This window comes from Bufo bufo, chromosome 1, assembly GCF_905171765.1.
Source record: "Bufo bufo chromosome 1, aBufBuf1.1, whole genome shotgun sequence".
Lineage (NCBI taxonomy): Eukaryota > Metazoa > Chordata > Amphibia > Anura > Bufonidae > Bufo > Bufo bufo.
The window spans coordinates 75,170,178-75,189,057 of NC_053389.1; the positions used below are offsets into that span (position 1 = coordinate 75,170,178).

Here is an 18,880-nt window from a genome sequence, read left to right on the forward strand (position 1 = left end):
GATGCTGATGCTGCCACTGCCATCTCCACACTATGTCACCTTTTCACTGTGTGGTATCCTGCTGCTGCCATATCCACATTATGTCACTTTGCCACTCTGTGGTATCCTCCTGCTGCTACTGCTGCTGCCATCTCCCCATTATGTCACCTTGCCACTGTGTGGCATCCTCCTGCTGCTGCCATATCCACATTATGTCACCTTGCCTCTCTGTGGTATCCTCCTGCTGCTACTGCTGCTGCCATCTCCACACTATGTCACCTTGCCACTCTGTGGTCTCCTGATGTTGATGCTGCTCTCTCCACACTATGTCACCTTGCCACTCTGTAGTATCCTCCTGATAGTGCTGTGTGGTTTTTGGAAAGTAAATATTGCGGGACTGGTTTATTTATACCATGTCCCATTTTAAGACCCCCTGATGCACCCCTAGAGTAGAAACTCCATAAAAGTGACCCCATCTAAGAAACTACACCCCTCTAGGTATTTTAAACTGATTTTACAAACTTTGTTAACCCTTTAGGTGTTCCACAAGAGTTATTGGCAAATGGAGATGAAATTTAAGAATTTTAATTTTTTGGTCAAATTTTCCATTGTAATCCATTTTTTTCCAGTAACAAAGCAAGTGTTAACAGCCAAACAAAACTCAATATTTATTTCCATGATTCTGTAGTTTTTAGAAACACCTCATATGTGGTCGTAAATTACTGTACGGGCACATGGTAGGACGTAGAAGGAAAGGAGCGCTGTGTGGTTTTTGGAAGGCAGATTTTGCTGGACTGGTTTATTTACACCATGTTCTATTTGAAGCCCCCCTGATGCACACCTAGAGTAGAAACTCCATAAAAGTGACCCCATTTTGTAAACTACGGGATAAGGTGGCAGTTTTGTTAGGACTATTTTTAGGGTACATATGATTTTTGGTTGCTCTATATTACATTTTTGTGAGGCAAGGTTACCAAAAATAGAAATTTTTAAATTTTATCTCCATTTGCCATAAACTGTTGAGGAACACCTAAAGGGTTAATACAGTTAATAACATCAGTTTTGAATACCTTGAGGGGTGTAGTTTCTTAGATGGGGTCAATTTTATGGAGTTTCTACTCTAGGGTGCATCAGGGGTTCTTCAAATGGGACATGGTGCCAAAAAAAAGGCCATCAAAATCTGCCTTCCAGAAATCATATGGCGTTCCTTTCCTTTAGTGCCCTGCCGTTCGGTCATACAGCAGTTTACGACCACATATGGGGTGTTTCTGTAAACTTCAGAATCAGGTTAATAAATATTAAGTTTTGTTTGGCTGTTAACCCTTGCTTTGATACTGGAAAAAATGGATTAAAATGGAAAATTTGCCCAAAAATTGCTGTTTTGGCACCGTTTTTATTTTATTTTTTTGACCGTGTTCATCTGAGGGGTTAGGTCATGGGGTATTGTTATAGAGCAGATGCTTACGGACGCAGCGATTCAGTTTTTTTTTATTTTTAGCCGATTGTCTTAGGTAGGGGCTCATTTTTTGCGGGATGAGAGGACGGTTTTATTGGCACTATTTTGGGGGGCAAGATTTTTTTTTTTTGGGTGTCTCAAGTCTGAGAACCATAGTTTTTTTTTCGATTGTCAGTGGCTAAATGGAATTAAAATTGGGGAAGGGGATTATGAATTTAGTACTCCATGGAAGTGTGGTACTCCCTGAAGCAACCAATAATGCAGAGGCCCAGATGATCGGGGCACGTGTCACACTGAGTGGTGATGTCCTTCCGTATCACCCTCCTGTGACACACTCTTCACTTTTTTGGGGACCGTCCCTTCTTTCCAGTATGGGGGACCACACCTGGAAAGTGTTGGCCAGGGACGATCCAGGCGCCTCCAGTTCCCGAGGTACTCCATCCTGCTCTTTCCTGTTCAGAAAATATCAGGGCCTTGAGGACTGCCTCATAGAACTGGAGGAATTTCCCTGTGTTGCGAGCGCTTCGGGACAGCACAAAAGAGTTGTACAAGGCAACCTGTACCAAGTAGACCGCAACTTTTTTGTACCATGCCCGGGTTTTGCGCATGGCGTTATATGGCTTGAGGACTTGATCAAAGAGATCAACTCCTCCCATATACCGATTGTAGTCGACGATACAATCGGGCTTGAGGACTGTTGCCGCGGTACCTCGCACAGGGACGGGGTGATGCCGTTACCGTTAATTGTGGACAGTACAAGGACATCCCTCTTGTCCTTATATCTGACCAGCAACAGGTTTCCACTGGTAAGGGCACGGCTCTCACCCCTGGGGATAGGCATCTGGAGGGGGTGGGTAGATTTTTCCTCACGGTCCCACAAGCGGACATTGATCTGGCGGCGAGGGACTGGAATAAGGGGATACTAGTATAAAAGTTATCCACTTACAGGTGGTAACCCTTGTCTAGCAGTGGGTGCATAAGGTCCCAAACAAGTTTCCCGCTAACACCCAGAGTGGGGGGACATTCTGGAGGTTCAATACGGGAATCTTGCCCCTCGTACACACGAAACTTGTACCCCGAGGTACTCTCACAAAGTTTTTACAGCTTCACGCCATACCTTGCCCGCTTAGAGGGAACATACTGGCGGAAAATGAGTCTTCCCTTAAGTCTCTCATTGCTTTCAACAACCGCGACCTCCCTTCCAGGTACATAGGCCTCCAAAAATTTGGCCCCAAAGTGATCGATGACCGGCCTGATTTTGTACAGGCGGTCATAGGCAGGATCACCTTGGGGGGTACATGCTGCATTATCTGCATAATGCAGGCATTTCCGAATGGCCTCAAAACGGGAGCGTGTTATGGCCGTACTGTAAAGTGGGGTCTGGTAGAGGACGCCCCCACTCCAGTACAGCCTGACAATGGGTTTTTTGACTAGGCCCATGTGCAGCACGAGGCCCCAAAACGTTCTCATCTCGGCTGCTCTGACCGGAGTCCAGCCACCAGACCTAGCCAAAATAGAGCCTGGGTGTTGAGCAATGAACTGTTAGGCGAACAAGTTCGTTTGCTCCACCATCAGATTCACAAAGTGGTCACTGAAAAAAAAAAAAAAAATCATATTCAATGAAGCACACTGTGGGAATCTGGATTTCTGATTGGCCAACAAAATCAGGAATCACAGGCTCGAAATCCTCTGGGGTACACCATGCAAGTTCACTGGTAGGGGGCTCAGGTGGACTTATCTGGTGAGCCGGAAAACTAGTACGAGCCCCAGAGCTGCTTGTACTTGTGTACCACAGGGTCCCTGGCATGGCGGTCCCCTTGCTTCGCCTGGCGGCGTCTCCGCCGCCTTGGGGGCTCATCATCATCGCTAGATGATGAGGAGGACGCGGATGACAAGAGGAAAGTGGGGTCATCCTCGTCCTCACTGGTGCTCTCAGAGTCGGAGAGACAAGCAAGGCGTATGCCTCCTCAGCTGAAAACGTCTGGCGGGCCATAGGGGAGTGTGTGTGCGTGTGTTGAACACTTTATTTAGTGTGCGTGTGTGTAGGGGCACGGGTGTTTGCATACTTATCCCTAAACCTAATGTGAAAAAAAAATAATTATGATTCAAACTCTATGATCAGCGGTCCGAAGCTGATCAGCGGTGGGGTGGGCGATGCTCTAACAGTGGCTGGACGCTAAGAGTGTCGGCCACAGTCAGCACACACCTGGGGGGGGGGTCTATGGTCACACAGCTGTGTGTGCTGTGGACCCCAGACACCCGATCAGAGTGATGCAAAAATAAAATCGCAGGATGGTGATTGGTGGTGTATTATCACACCACCTATCACCATCCTATTCCGGGTTATCGGGTCACCAGAGACCCGAATAACCCGGAAACGCAGCAAACCGCAGGTCTGAATTTACCTGCGGTTTGCTGCGATCGCCGATACGGGGGGGTCACAGGACCCCCCTCGGTATTGTCCCAGGGTGCCTGGCTGATCAACTCTATGCGACGGAGATGTGTTGAACTGCGTGAGGCAAATGGTGGCCACACCAGATACTGACTGGTTTTCCCCCCCCCCCCCCCCCCCCCCCCTCCCCTCCAGTAAGGAAAAACTGTGCACATTTCAGAGTGGTCTTTTATTGTGGGCAGTCTAAGGTACACCTGTGCAATATTCATGCTGTCTAATCAGCACCTTTACTGGCATATCAAGGAGAAAGGAGAAGTGGTCACTAACACAGATTTAGACAGATTTGTGAACAATATTTGAGAGTAATGGGTCTTTTGTGTATGTAGAAAATCTTTCAGATCTTTGAGTTCAGTTCATGCACAATGAGAGCAAAACCGAAAATGTTGCGTTTATATTTTTGTTCAGTGTATATTATACAGCCTATGGCCTCATGCACACGGCCGTTGTTTGGGTCTGCATCCGAGCCGCCGTTTTTGAGGCTTGGATGTGGACCTATTCACTTCAATGCGGCCACAAAAGATGCGGACAAAGATGGGGCCTCCGTTTTGCGGACAAGAATAGGCATTTCTACAATGGGCCGCTTGTTCCGTTCCGCATATTGCGGAACGCGCACGGACGCCATCCGTGCTTGGTGGATGTGCGATTTGCGGACCGCGAAACACACCACGGTCGTGTGCATGAGGCCTATCTATCACAGTGGCATGGATAGTACATGGTGTTTCCTAGACTAAACTGGATTCAACACACTTGTAGGTATGAAGTTAAATTTCACTTTCAGGTACAAACTTACATATTTTAAGTAATGTGGATCCACTTGAGTTGCATTTTTTTAAATATAGTTTTAGTATAAGTAATGTAAAATACAAAGGGAATTATGAATTATAAATCTCAGTGGTTGAGGAGATTTTCATATTGACAAAAATGGTTCATTATGCAACATGCTAAGGGACTTGCAGATCTCAAAGCTTTTTAAAATAGCAATAGACTGTGCCAAATCAATGTTGGTGGATACCCTCAGGCAAAAACATTTGGTGGAGTGTCAAATAAAATGCCTGGCAAATATAAGTTGACTAAGCACATAATAGTTGAAAGAAGCCATGGATATTAATTGGAATGGCCTGTGTATAGGAATGTACACTCACCTAAAGAATTATTAGGAACACCATACTAATATGGTGTTGGACCCCCTTTTGCCTTCAGAACTGCCTTAATTCTACGTGGCATTGATTTAACAAGGTGCTGATAGCATTCTTTAGAAATGTTGCCCATATTGATAGGATAGCATCTTGCAGTTGATGGAGATTTGAGGGATGCACATCCAGGGCACGAAGCTCCCGTTCCACCACATCCCAAAGATGCTCTATTGGGTTGAGATCTGGTGAATGTGGGGGCCATTTTAGTACAATGAACTCATTGTCATGTTCAAGAAACCAATTTGAAATGATTTAAGCTTTGTGACATGGTGCATTATCCTGCTGGAAGTAGCCCTCAGAGGATGAATACATGTTCTCATTCTGTTTACGCCAAATTCGGACTCTACCATTTGAATGTCTCAACAGAAATCGAGACTCATCAGACCAGGCAACATTTTTCCAGTCTTCAACAGTCCAATTTTGGTGAGCTCGTGCAAATTGTAGCCTCTTTTTCCTATTTGTAGTGGAGATGAGTGGTACCCGGTGGGGTCTTCTGCTGTTGTAGCCCATCCGCCTCAAGGTTGTGCGTGTTGAGGCTTCACAAATGCTTTGCTGCATACCTCGGTTGTAACGAGTGGTTATTTCAGTCAATGTTGCTCTTCTATCAGCTTGAATCAGTCGGCCCATTCTCGTCTGACCTCTAGCATCCACAAGGCATTTTTGCCCACAGGACTGCCGCATACTGGATGTTTTTCCCTTTTCACACCATTCTTTGTAAACCCTAGAAATGGTTGTGCGTGAAAATCCCAGTAACTGAGCAGATTGTGAAATACTCAGACCGGCCCGTCTGGCACCAACAACCATGCCACGCTCAAAATTGCTTAAATCAGCTTTCTTTCCCATTCTGACATTCAGTTTGGAGTTCAGGAGATTGTCTTGACCAGGAGCACACCCCTAAATGCATGGAAGCAACTGCCATGTGATTGGTTGACTAGATAATTGCATTAATAAGAAATAGAACAGGTGTTCCTAATAATTCTTTAGGTGAGTGTATATGTATGGGAACAGCCCAATGACCACTGATATTGGCTGTTTTTGGAGACTCAAAGATTAGTCACATTGAATTTCGATATTCACGATCTTTGCTTCAACCAATGATAAGCAGAGGCAGGGGTAATATGGTATAAAACACCTGTCAAATAATAAAACATTTATTATCTAGATGGTAGAGGTCTCTTTGTTACCAGTTTTGCTCTCCCTATTATTCAGCCGTGGACATGTCTCCACTATAAGTATGTCTATTTCAATTCACCAAATGGGATAAGTGGCCACCAGACATCTATTTTGCTTCTTATATCAAATGGGCTGAAATCCAACCACTCCAATCTAAGTATCCCATGTCACAGGAAGTATACATATTTATTCATTTTCCCACTGCAAATAAGAATTAACTTAAAGGGGTTGACCCATGATAAACGTGTATCACCTATCCACAGGGTCGCTGGCGGCACTGAGATGCTCAGAAGAAGTTTGAATGGACCAGGGTCACATATATGCACATATGGACTATTAAATGTCTATGGGCAGGGCCGTCTTTACCAAGGGGCAAAAGGGGCAGCTACCAAGTCCAGGCATCATGATCGTACTGTGTTAAAGTTGTGATCAGGACCTTAATGACATCATCACCATGTGACCGGTAACCTAGCAATTACTGGTCACATGGCTATGAGGTCAGGCCAGGAGTGTTGTGACAGAAGTTTGGAGCTTTTTTGTGTGAAGATTACATCAGAAAAAGGTGACAGGGGCTGTTATGTTAATATACTGTAAACTACTGTATAGTGGTGGGCTGTATACTGTGTGGGGGCCTGTATACTGTGTGGTGGGCTGTATACTGTGTGGTGTGCTGTATACTGTGTGGTGGGCTGTATACTTTGGGGGGGCTGTATACTGTGTGGTAGGCTGTATACTGTGTGGTGGGCTGTATACTGTGTGGGGGCCTGTATACTGTGGGGGGGCTGTATACTGTGGGGGGTCTGTATACTGTGCGTGACTGTATACTGTGTGGGGGCCTGTATACTGTGTGGTGTGCTGTATACTGTGTGGTGGGCTGTATACTGTGGGGGGGGCTGTATACTGTGTGGTAGGCTGTATACTGTGTGGGGGCCTGTATACTGTGGGGGGGGGCTGTATACTGTGGGGGGTCTGTATATTGTGCGTGACTGTATACTGTGTGGGGGCCTGTATACTGTGGGGGGGCTGTATACTATGGGGGGGGCTGTATACTGTGTGGGGGCCTGTATACTGTGTGGGGGCCTGTATACTGTGGGGGCTGTATACTGTGGGGGCTGTATACTGTGTGGGGGCCTGTATACTGTGTGGGGGCCTGTACTGTGGGGGGCTGTATACTGTGGGGGGCTGTATACTGTGGGAGCTGTATACTGTGTGGTGGGCTGTATACTGTGTGGGGCCTGTATACTGTGTGGGGGCCTGTATAGTGTGGGGGGGTTGTATACTGTGTGGTGGGCTGTATACTGTGTGAGGGGCTGTATACTGTGTGGGGGGCTGTATACTGTGGGAGGGCTGTATACTGTGTGGGACTGTACACTGTGGGGGGCCTGTATACTGTGGGGGGGGCTGTATACTGTGTGGTGGGCTGTATACTGTGTGGGACTGTATACTGTGTGGGGGCCTGTATACTGTGGGGGGTGGGGCTGCATACTGTGTGGTGGGCTGTATACTGTGTGGGGGGCTGTATAGTGTGGGGGGTCTGTATAGTGTGGGGGGCCTGTATACTGTGGGGGCTGTATACTGTGTGGGGGCCTGTATACTGTGGGGGGCCTGTATAGTGTGGGGGGGCTGTATAGTGTGGGGGGGCCTGTATAGTGAGGGGGGCTGTATAGTGTGGCGGGGGCTGTATAGTGTGGGGGGCCTGTATACTGTGGGGGGGCCTGTATAGTGTGGGGGGCCTGTATACTGTGGGGGGGCCTGTATAGTGTGGGGGGTCTGTATAGTGTGGGGGGCCTGTATACTGTGGGGGGGCCTGTATAGTGTGGGGGGCTGTATAGTGTGGGGTGCTATACTGCTCTACTATATACTGTGGGGTACTGTATAGTGTGGGGTGCTATACTGCTCTACTATATACTGTGGGGTACTGTATAGTGTGGGGTGCTGTATACTATAGGGTGCTATACTGCATACTGTGGGGTGCTGGGGTGCACTGTAACACTAGGGTGAGCCGAGCCCTGGTCTCCTTCCTGCAGAGCGGTGCCCACTTCCAGCCTGAGCCCAGTTGCCCAGAGCACTGATCCTGAGCCGCTGGAGTCTTCAGAACTGGAAGTATTTACAGTCATTCACTGTACTCTACCAGATGTGTGGATTTTTTGTGTGTGTGTGTGTTGTGGTGGAGGGCGTGATTGCCTAAGGTGTGGGAAGGCGGGATCCAGGGGGCCCAAGTAAATTTTTGCCCAGGGTCCAATCAATATTAAAGACGGCCCTGTCTATGGGACTCCCATTCAAGTGATTGATGGAAGTCCCAGTGGTGGGACCCTATTGACCATATATTTATCAACTATCCTTTGTTGGCCAACCCCTCTAATTTCAGTTCTTTTTTTCTCTATGTTTTTTTTTTTAGTTCCAAGTGACTTCAACAAGCGAGTCTACCAAGGTGTCCGAGTGAAGCATACAGTCAAGGATCTCCTGGCAGAGAAGAGGTCCAGGCAGACATCGGGATCAAGGTTAAATGTGAGTTCTTACAATGTCACAAATTCAATGTGCTTAGGAGTCAATGATTTGTACAATTTTTCACCAAATTAGAACAAATGATATTTTATTATTATTCAGAAATAAAATATTCTGTCAACATCAGCAGACTGTAGCTCATGAAGGAAGATACGTGTGGTGAGCTGGCTTGGTGGGTATATAAGATGTGCAAATAGCTGCCTGCACATACAGTATATCCTTCTTTCCTGTCATGGGTAAAGGGGGTGATTTATCAGAGTTGCAAAAGGGGCCAAAAGTGTCAGTATTTCTGAAACTGCCCAGTTTGTGAACTGTCCACCTGCTGCTGTGTTGAAAGTATATTGTGAGTGGTCAAATGGCACCATTGTGAATAAATGACATGGAAACTGTGGAGCAACACGTGCCATTAATAGGAGAGGTGAAGATCGGCAACGAAGGTCCTCTAGGGCGGACAGGCACGCTACAATGGAGCAGCTCACCACCAAAATAAACAAGAGAGCTACTAGACTTGTGTCTGAATATGGGAATATGGGGCAGATGGATGGTCACTGCACCTCTGCTGAAGAAGTTGCATCGGCATAAAACACTTCAGTTTCGCAACAGCATTTGAATTGGACCTCCACTGATTAGCAAAGGGTTGTCTTCTCTGATAAGTCACTCCTTCTGCTTCCTCAAACAGATGGACGTTGGCGTTTCAGGCAAGTAACATCCAAGAACAAACACCCTGCAATCATTGCTGGAAGAACACAAGCTGAAAGTGGCAGCGTTATGGTCTGGGGGATATTTTCTTGGAATTCTCTGGGACCACCCATCCATGTGGAAGGCACTCTTAACCAATTTGGGTATAAGTCCATCCTTACAGATCACGTACACTCTTACATGCTTGTTGTCCAACCTTGTTTGAAAGAGCATGACCAAGACTTACAAGTAGTACCTTGGCCTCCAAATTCTCTAGCCTTAAAAGCCATTGAGCATCTGTGGGTCCAGCTCAATCGTCGTGCTCACTCTATGGATCCTCCCCCATGCACCCTCCAGCAGCTGTGGGATGAACTGCAGTCTTCATGGCTCCAGATACCTGTGACAACCTACCAGGACCTTATTGTGTTACTCTCAGGCCCTCTAGCTGCTGTCTATGCTGCACGCGGAGGTTACTCTGGAAATTAGCTGGTGGTCATAATAATGTGACTCAACTGTGTATATTAGCTATAAAAGCCTGCCTATATCAGACCATACAACTGTAATATCTGTGTAACTACAAATAAAAATTGCTCGAACTACCTGAAATACATAAATGCTTATACTGCCTTGTGATGGCCCTATTTCCAGACTGAACACTCCTCCTCTGACCTGAACTTTCTGCCCGACTGCCAGTCCATTGTACTGTACTCACAGTATTATGTGACTACAGTACAGTAGACCTGTGGTCAGGCAGAAAGTTATTATGATTCTGTGAGTTCAGCTCAGAGGAGCAATGTTCTGTCCAGGAAATGTGGCCATCACACAGAGTGTGTTTCCCAGAATAACCATGCTTGTGTAATATTAGCCTTAATGTTTAGCCCGTAGGTAACAGTATTTCCTGTTTAATTTAATTAGTCTATACTTAGCCTATACTCGCCCCACCTAGTGACAGCTGCACCGCTAAGCCATGGGCAAGATGTAGCAACAACGGTGCAGCTCAAAGCCCCAAGTCTATGTAGTTTATAAATGAAACAAGTCTTAAAGGGGTTGTCTGCTTTTTTATTTTGATGACCTGTCCTCAGGAGAGGTCATCAATATCAGATCAGTGGTAGACCGACTACCAGCACCCCTGCCAATCAGCTGTTTAAAGAGAATCCAGTGCTCATATAAACACCGTCGAAATTGCAGTAGCTTCAAACTGCTGATTGTCGAGGGTTTTGGCAGTGGGCCCCCCGCTGATCTGATATTGGGGACCTATGCTGAGCATAGTTCCTATTGAGTTTGAGACAGCACACCAAAGGAGTGGTATTCAAGAGTTCAGTTTTTATTCATTCAGATTTCAACACCAGTGGTACATTTCTTACATTTTTTACAACGTTTCGGGACCAATTTTGGGGCCCTTCTTCAACCTACAAAAAAATAAAGATACACCATCAGAATACATAATCATTATACATAATTTACTTAAAGAAAACTTTGAGATACATTTCATTACAAAAAATAAAAATACATTTTTTACATGATTTGAACAAATAATAATTAACATGATTAATATCTTAGATATTGAATAGGCTACCATAATCAGAAAATTTGGTGCTCTGTTCATCTAGAAATGCTATACATAATTTTATTATAATGATATACACTCACCTAAAAAATTATTAGGAACACCTGTCTTTTTTCTCATTAATGCAATTATCTAGTCAACCAATCACATGGCAGTTGCTTCAATGCATTTAAGGGTGTGATCCTGGTCAAGACAATCTCCTGAACTCCAAACTGAATGTCAGAATGGGAAAGAAAGGTGATTTAAGCAATTTTGAGCGTGGCATGGTTGTTGGTGCCAGACGGGCCGGTCTGAGTATTTCACAATCTGCTCAGTTACTGGGATTTTCACGCACAACCATTTCTAGGGTTTACAAAGAATGGTGTGAAAAGGGAAAAACATCCAGTATGCGGCAGTCCTGTGGGCAAAAATGCCTTGTGGATGCTAGAGGTCAGAGGAGAATGGGCCGACTGATTCAAGCTGATAGAAGAGCAACGTTGACTGAAATAACCACTCGTTACAACCGAGGTATGCAGCAAAGCATTTGTGAAGCCACAACACGCACAACCTTAAGGCGGATGGGCTACAACAGCAGAAGACCCCACCGGGTACCACTCATCTCCACTACAAATAGGAAAAAGAGGCTACAATTTGCACGAGCTCACCAAAATCGGACTGTTGAAGACTGGAAAAATGTTGCCTGGTCTGATGAGTCTCGATTTCTGTTGAGACATTCAAATGGTAGAGTCCGAATTTGGCGTAAACAGAATGAGAACATGTATCCATCCTGTGATGGCTACTTCCAGCAGGATAATGCACCATGTCACAAAGCTCTAATCATTTCAAATTGGTTTCTTGAACATGACAATGAGTTCACTGTACTAAAATGGCCCCCACAGTCACCAGATCTGAAACCCAATAGAGCATCTTTGGGATGTGGTGGAACGGGAGCTTCGTGCCCTGGATGTGCATCCCTCAAATCTCCATCAACTGCAAGATGCTATCCTATCAATATGGGCCAACATTTCTAAAGAATGCTATCAGCACCTTGTGGAATCAATGCCACGTAGAATTAAGGCAGTTCTGAAGGCAAAAGTGGGTCCAACACCGTATTAGTATGGTGTTCCTAATAATTCTTTAGGTGAGTGTATACAGGGAGTGCAGAATTATTAGGCAAGTTGTATTTTTGAGGATTAATTTTATTATTGAACAACAACCATGTTCTCAATGAACCCAAAAAACTCATTAATATCAAAGCTGAATATTTTTGGAAGTAGTTTTTAGTTTTAGCTATTTTAGGGGGATATCTGTGTGTGCAGGTGACTATTACTGTGCATAATTATTAGGCAACTTAACAAAAAACAAATATATACCCATTTCAATTATTTATTTTTACCAGTGAAACCAATATAACATTTCAACATTCACAAATATACATTTCTGACATTCAAAAACAAAACAAAAACAAATCAGTGACCAATATAGCCACCTTTCTTTGCAAGGACACTCAAAAGCCTGCCATCCATGGATTCTGTCAGTGTTTTGATCTGTTCACCATCAACATTGCGTGCAGCAGCAGCCACAGCCTCCCAGACACTGTTCAGAGAGGTGTACTCTTTTCCCTCCTTGTAAATCTCACATTTGATGATGGACCACAGGTTCTCAATGGGGTTCAGATCAGGTGAACAAGGAGGCCATGTCATTAGATTTTCTTCTTTTATACCCTTTCTTGCCAGCCACGCTGTGGAGTACTTGGACGCGTGTGATGGAGCATTGTCCTGCATGAAAATCATGTTTTTCTTGAAGGATGCAGACTTCTTCCTGTACCCCTGCTTGAAGAAGGTGTCTTCCAGAAACTGGCAGTAGGACTGGGAGTTGAACTTGACTCCATCCTCAACCCGAAAAGGCCCCACAAGCTCATCTTTGATGATACCAGCCCAAACCAGTACTCCACCTCCACCTTGCTGGCGTCTGAGTCGGACTGGAGCTCTCTGCCCTTTACCAATCCAGCCACGGGCCCATCCATCTGGCCCATCAAGACTCACTCTCATTTCATCAGTCCATAAAACCTTAGAAAAATCAGTCTTGAGATATTTCTTGGCCCAGTCTTGACGTTTCAGCTTGTGTGTCTTGTTCAGTGGTGGTCGTCTTTCAGCCTTTCTTACCTTGGCCATGTCTCTGAGTATTGCACACCTTGTGCTTTTGGGCACTCCAGTGATGTTGCAGCTCTGAAATATGGCCAAACTGGTGGCAAGTAGCATCTTGGCAGCTGCACGCTTGACTTTTCTCAGTTCATGGGCAGTTATTTTGCGCCTTGGTTTTTCCACACGCTTCTTGCGACCCTGTTGACTATTTTGAATGAAACGCTTGATTGTTCGATGATCACGCTTCAGAAGCTTTGCAATTTTAAGAGTGCTGCATCCCTCTGCAAGATATCTCACTATTTTTGACTTTTCTGAGCCTGTTAAGTCCTTCTTTTGACCCATTTTGCCAAAGGAAAGGAAGTTGCCTAATAATTATGCACACCTGATATAGGGTGTTGATGTCATTAGACCACACCCCTTCTCATTACAGAGATGCACATCACCTAATATGCTTAAATGGTAGTAGGCTTTCGAGCCTATACAGCTTGGAGTAAGACAACATGCATAAAGAGGATGATGTGGTCAAAATACTCATTTGCCTAATAATTCTGTACAGGGTGTATATACATATATATGACTAAGTGCCACAAGATCAACATATCTGAGTACATGTGTATATGCATATATGTCTAATTGTCACAGAATCAGTGTACTTGGGTACATATATAGCTAATTGCCACAGGACCAATATCCTTAAGCACACACACATACACTCATATAGCTACTTGCCACATGTATTTTTGTTTAATTATGTTATAATGCCAATGAATTACATCACACAATCATGTATATCATTATAATAAAATTATGTATAGCATTTCTAGATGAACAGAGCACCAAATTTTCTGATTATGGTAGCCTATTCACTATCTAAGATGTTAATCATGTTAATGATTATTTGTTCAAATCATTTTTTCTTTTTCTTTTTTTGTAATGAAATGTATCTCGAAGTTTTCTTTAAGTAAATTATGTATACTGATTATGTATTCTGATGGTGTATATTTATCTTTTTGTAACTTGAAGAAGGGCACCAAAATTGGGCCCGAAAGTTTGTAATAAATTTAAGAAATGTACGACTGGTGTTGAAATCTGATTGAATAAAAACTGAACTCTTGAATACCACTCCTTTGGTGTGCTGTCTCAAACTCAATAGGAACGATATATATAGATGTCTGTGGTGGAAGGAATCAATCTAGGACGTGCACCCACAAAAGCCATTAGTGGATGAGTGCTGTGGTCTTACCTTGATTTACAAGCTATGCCGAGGATAGGTCATCAATACAAAAAAGCAGGCAACCCCTTTAACTCTTTGCTAATGGCCACACAGTAACTGCACAGCCATTAACAATCCACAGTCCACTATCCACATTATTTATTTGCAAGTGGCATGGATTTGGGGCTTTGGCCATCAACCTCAAAGTAAAGGAGCCAATTTCAATGAGCAGTCACCAGATCCAATTATCGACTATGCTGGGCACAACTGTATCATCCTGTGAGCAGGGAAAGGTCTGTACAGGATTTCAGCCTCTGAACACAATTAAGAATTATTTATTTACTGACAGCAAATATAGACATTGATAAGGGCGGTGACCTAAAGAACAAAGTAGCAAAGGTGGCATTTGGTTGATTATTGTTTGTGTCCTATAAAGTCAGATTGATGCAACTTTTGGTCAAGTACTTTATGTTACTTGACTTTTTATATGACCCTGAAAACATCCTTTAATTGTTTTAAGTATTGTTCACATCTACATCAGGAGTTTCCATTGCAGATTCCATTACATTTAATGGTAAAAATACAGTAGCCTGAAGTTCTATTTTTTTCCAGCAGAACCCTATGACTACTATTATGTCAGTGGAGTCCGCCAGGCCCTGTTGATATTGTGTTACGAATATGACACTCCAGATGTGAACTGAGACTGTATTAAATTTATATACTGCATAAAGTTATGTATCTTCATTTTAGTTACATATATAAAATATCCAAACTAGGGAGGAGCAAATTAATTCTAAATTAAGATTTGTTTTGGTCTTTTCAATTCAGAAAAATCTAAAAAAAATGGTGCAAACACCAAGCAGTCCAAACTATATACAATCAACCACCCAAGTCAATGTAGTGGAGCCTAAAAGACAATCACACAAAAAACCTTTAATAAGTCTACTACACCTAACAGGATGTCCATTAGAAATAAAGTGAGGGGTACCTAATGTCCCAAAGGTGTATTACCTACAGCGGTTCTCATGGGCGGTCTGGTCAAGGTGTTTTCCTCTGTACTGAAAAGAAGTCACGGATTCTCCAGTGCACCAAACGGCATAGTGGATCTTGGGTTGTGCAATATTTCAGGGGGTCTGACGTATGCTTGTAGTGGTCCAAAGGCTAATGCAGAGTTCAGTGCCAGGTCTCCTGTGTGATAAAAGCAGGCTACTGTCCCTACTGTATATATCCCTATCAGTGTTGGGATGGTGGTCCCTAGTAACCTAACCACAGAGAACCCGCCTCTATACAGGTGACCCTGTCCGATACCTTGCTTTAGTAATTGACCTGCACCCTATTAAGTCCCTAGTGTTGCCAGACATGCCACATTTCTTCTCTTATGTACAATTTTCTAGCAATACTCCTCAGGGAACTTCTATATTGGTATAGAAGTCCCCTCACTAGGGAGAGGTTTTGGACAGGGTCGCCGTTATCAGGGCAGGTGCTCCCTGGTTAGGTTACTAGGGACTACTAGCCCTCATCCCAGCACCAATAGAGATATATACAGTAGGGACAGTAACCTGCTTTTACCACATAAGAGACAAGTCCCTGAACACAGCGTTAGACTTTGGACCACTACCAGCATACATTAGATGATCGCTGGAAAAATTGCAAAGACGTACCGCCTCAATGCCCGGGTTCAGTCCTTTCTGGACTCTGGCCTTTCTCCAATGCATGCTGTGTTCCCTTACCCAATGGACTTCTGGGTAGGCCTATTTGAACAGTGGCCCAAACTGTCCTTGTGTGCTCTTGCTGTATAGTCTTGTCCAGCCTCCAGGGTCATCTCAGAAAGGGTTTTCAGCAAGGCAAGTGGTATCATCACACCCAAACTCACAAACCTGTCCTCCATCAGTGTACAAAACATAACATTTGCCAAAATGAATGAGGCATAGAACTGTGAGAATTTTTGCAACCCTCCGGCTGAGGCTAATGAATCGCTCTGCTATTTCTGAGGGTGGCTATTGATTACTGGTCGCATTATGCCACTGCTGTCTGCCTTACTGTCATCATACTCTTTCCCCCTTTTGCCACCACTTTCATTACCCCTACTGCCACTACCGTTACTGCTACACAGCTGCCACTACTAGGACTGCTACAGTACCTTAACACAGCCGCACACACATCTACTGCCTTGTCTGTTCCATGTTCTGCTGCTACAGCTGACACTACTATTGCGGACAGTTATTAGCCCTACACAACTTATCCTTTCCACATTCACACTGTACTGCTGCTGCTCCCAATCAAAAGGGATAATTTATCCAGGCTCATTTAGAACACGCTACCCCTTCTTCTGACAATTAGCACATTGTATGAATATGGGCAGGCATTCTGTGCATAAACAGGAGCAGTGATTTGCCCCCATTACGTTAAGGCATAATTTTTGACACTTGGTCCCAACAAGTCACTGTTTTTTCCCCATAACACTGTGTGTGCTTAAATTCAAATGTTTCTAATATTAATAAGCATCAGTGATGGCCAGTTCACAGTGTTCGCTGACGAATAACATGCGATCTGCTATCTTTATTCCCAAGCCCGGCAATGCAGAGGTAAGTCCTTACCTGTGCCTGCACCGCGAGCCGCTCTCAAACACAAGCCTTCATTGGGCTGTTCTCGGAACTGCCTGCTCCCGGTGACCGCATGTGTTTCAGAGCGGCTCGCGGCGCAGGCACAGGTAAGGACTTACCTCTGCATCGCCGGGCTTGGGAATAAAGATGGCAGATCGCATGTTATTCGTCGGCGAACACTGTGAACTGGCCATCACTGATAAGCATAACACATGCAATGGCACATTGTGTTTTTAAATGCGTTGTTTTTTAACACTCAGCAACACACTTACAGTGTTACTCTGACATTATTTGTTACTGCTATCTTATTAAAGACAGTAAAAGGGGAGGGGGGCAGAAATTTGAATAGAGAAAAAATCTAGGAGTCCTAGGAGACCTCAGAGTGTCATATACCAATTTTGAAGCCAATCGGAGCAAATTCGATTCGGGTAGAACCGATTTGGCCAAAAACTGTTTTTTATTTTTTTATTTGCTGAATCAGACTCAAAACGAATTTCAAGAAGTTCATTCATCTCTAATCCAAACTCTTTTAAAAACAAAGTACTTTAAGAATTTACTCTAAGCCTAAAGGCTCTTTCAGACAAGTATGTCCTGTGCGGAAATTACTCTCCGTGTGTGAGCATGATTACCCATTATAGACACTTCTCGTTTCTCAGGAGCGCACGGCATTATACTAATTTATAATGCTACAGTATGTCTTGATGCATGACCTTAATTTTATCAAATTATATTGACAGTATTATTTCAAGATCATGCAGGGACACACAGCATTATAAATCATTAGAATGCTGTGTGCTCCTCAGAAACCAGCAGGATCCAAAATGAGGATTCATGTTCACATACGGAGCGAGATTTCCGCACAGGACATGCTTGTCTGAAACAGCCTTAAGGATGGCCACACACATCGGACAACAGTTGGTTGAACGCTGTTAGGCTGACAATTACCTCTCCTGACCCCTCCGTACACAGGTACCTCCCTATCCACAGTGTTTCCTGCAGTTGAATACCACTTAGTTGTAGTCTTCCTGTTACATGCTACTCCAGTACTATTAAAATTTTTCCATTGGTGGATCGGCATTTGCGCATGCTCAGTTGTATGTGTCACACAATTAAGCTGCAAATACCGTAGCAACTGCATGGGAGAAAGGGAAAGCATATAGACACAGGGGCAGATGCACTAAGACTGGCCTTACATATATGATATTTGGAATATCTCCATAAAATTTAAATAGGATTAGAAAGACAAAGTTGCTTTCTTCTTCTTTTGAATAGTGTTTAGCGGTCTCACATATCACATGGGCAAGAGTTGTATTGTTTTTAGAAGATGGAAACCTTGGTTTTCTAGTGTTTTTAGAAGATGGCAACCTTGGTGTTCTAGTTAATTACAACCCCTTTAAAGCAATGCTCCATGGGAAAAGTATGCAAAATAGTTCTTCTCTAGAAGTAATAAAATTACCTTGATAGTGCCACCTATTGGAGCTACCCTGGAAGTCAATGTTAGACTCCTTCAAGAAGACCTCTTACCAAGGGCAGGCCCAAGCTACTCTGTGCACCCTTGCTCCTCCTGCTTCCTCTGCCAGCTCCTCCCTCCCTCGATTGAAAGGGCCAGGAGAGATGACTATGCAGGAACCTGACCTGTCAATAAGGATTTCGAGGAGCTAGCAGAGAAAGCAGGAGGAGCAAGGGTGCACAGGGTAGCGTGGGCCTGCCCTGCAGGGCACTTAACTGCTCATTTGAATATAGATTAAACATACTTTTTCTCCGAAATAATGCAACAGATTGCTAAATGAATGGTATCATTACATTCAGCTGAGCTAGCCCCTTCATCTGGGATAAAGAAATCCAGGACACTTCCTTAGCTTTGTATCTACAATAGCCATGGCAGAGTCACTATTGTTGTTGCGCTCCCCATACCTGGAGAATATGCCCTGCGACTGT

The 18,880-nt window shown here is 44.3% G+C and overlaps 1 protein-coding gene across 1 annotated transcript in view; it reads left to right on the plus strand.

The window, feature by feature from the left end:
- C1H11orf53 (chromosome 1 C11orf53 homolog) overlaps positions 1 to 18,880 on the plus strand; it is a 102,356-nt gene that overhangs the window by 61,158 nt on the left and 22,318 nt on the right. The window contains exon 2 of the mRNA XM_040426245.1: positions 8,652 to 8,761. Within this exon, the coding sequence (XP_040282179.1) occupies positions 8,652 to 8,761 (110 nt within the window). The remainder of the gene's footprint in view (positions 1 to 8,651; positions 8,762 to 18,880) is intronic.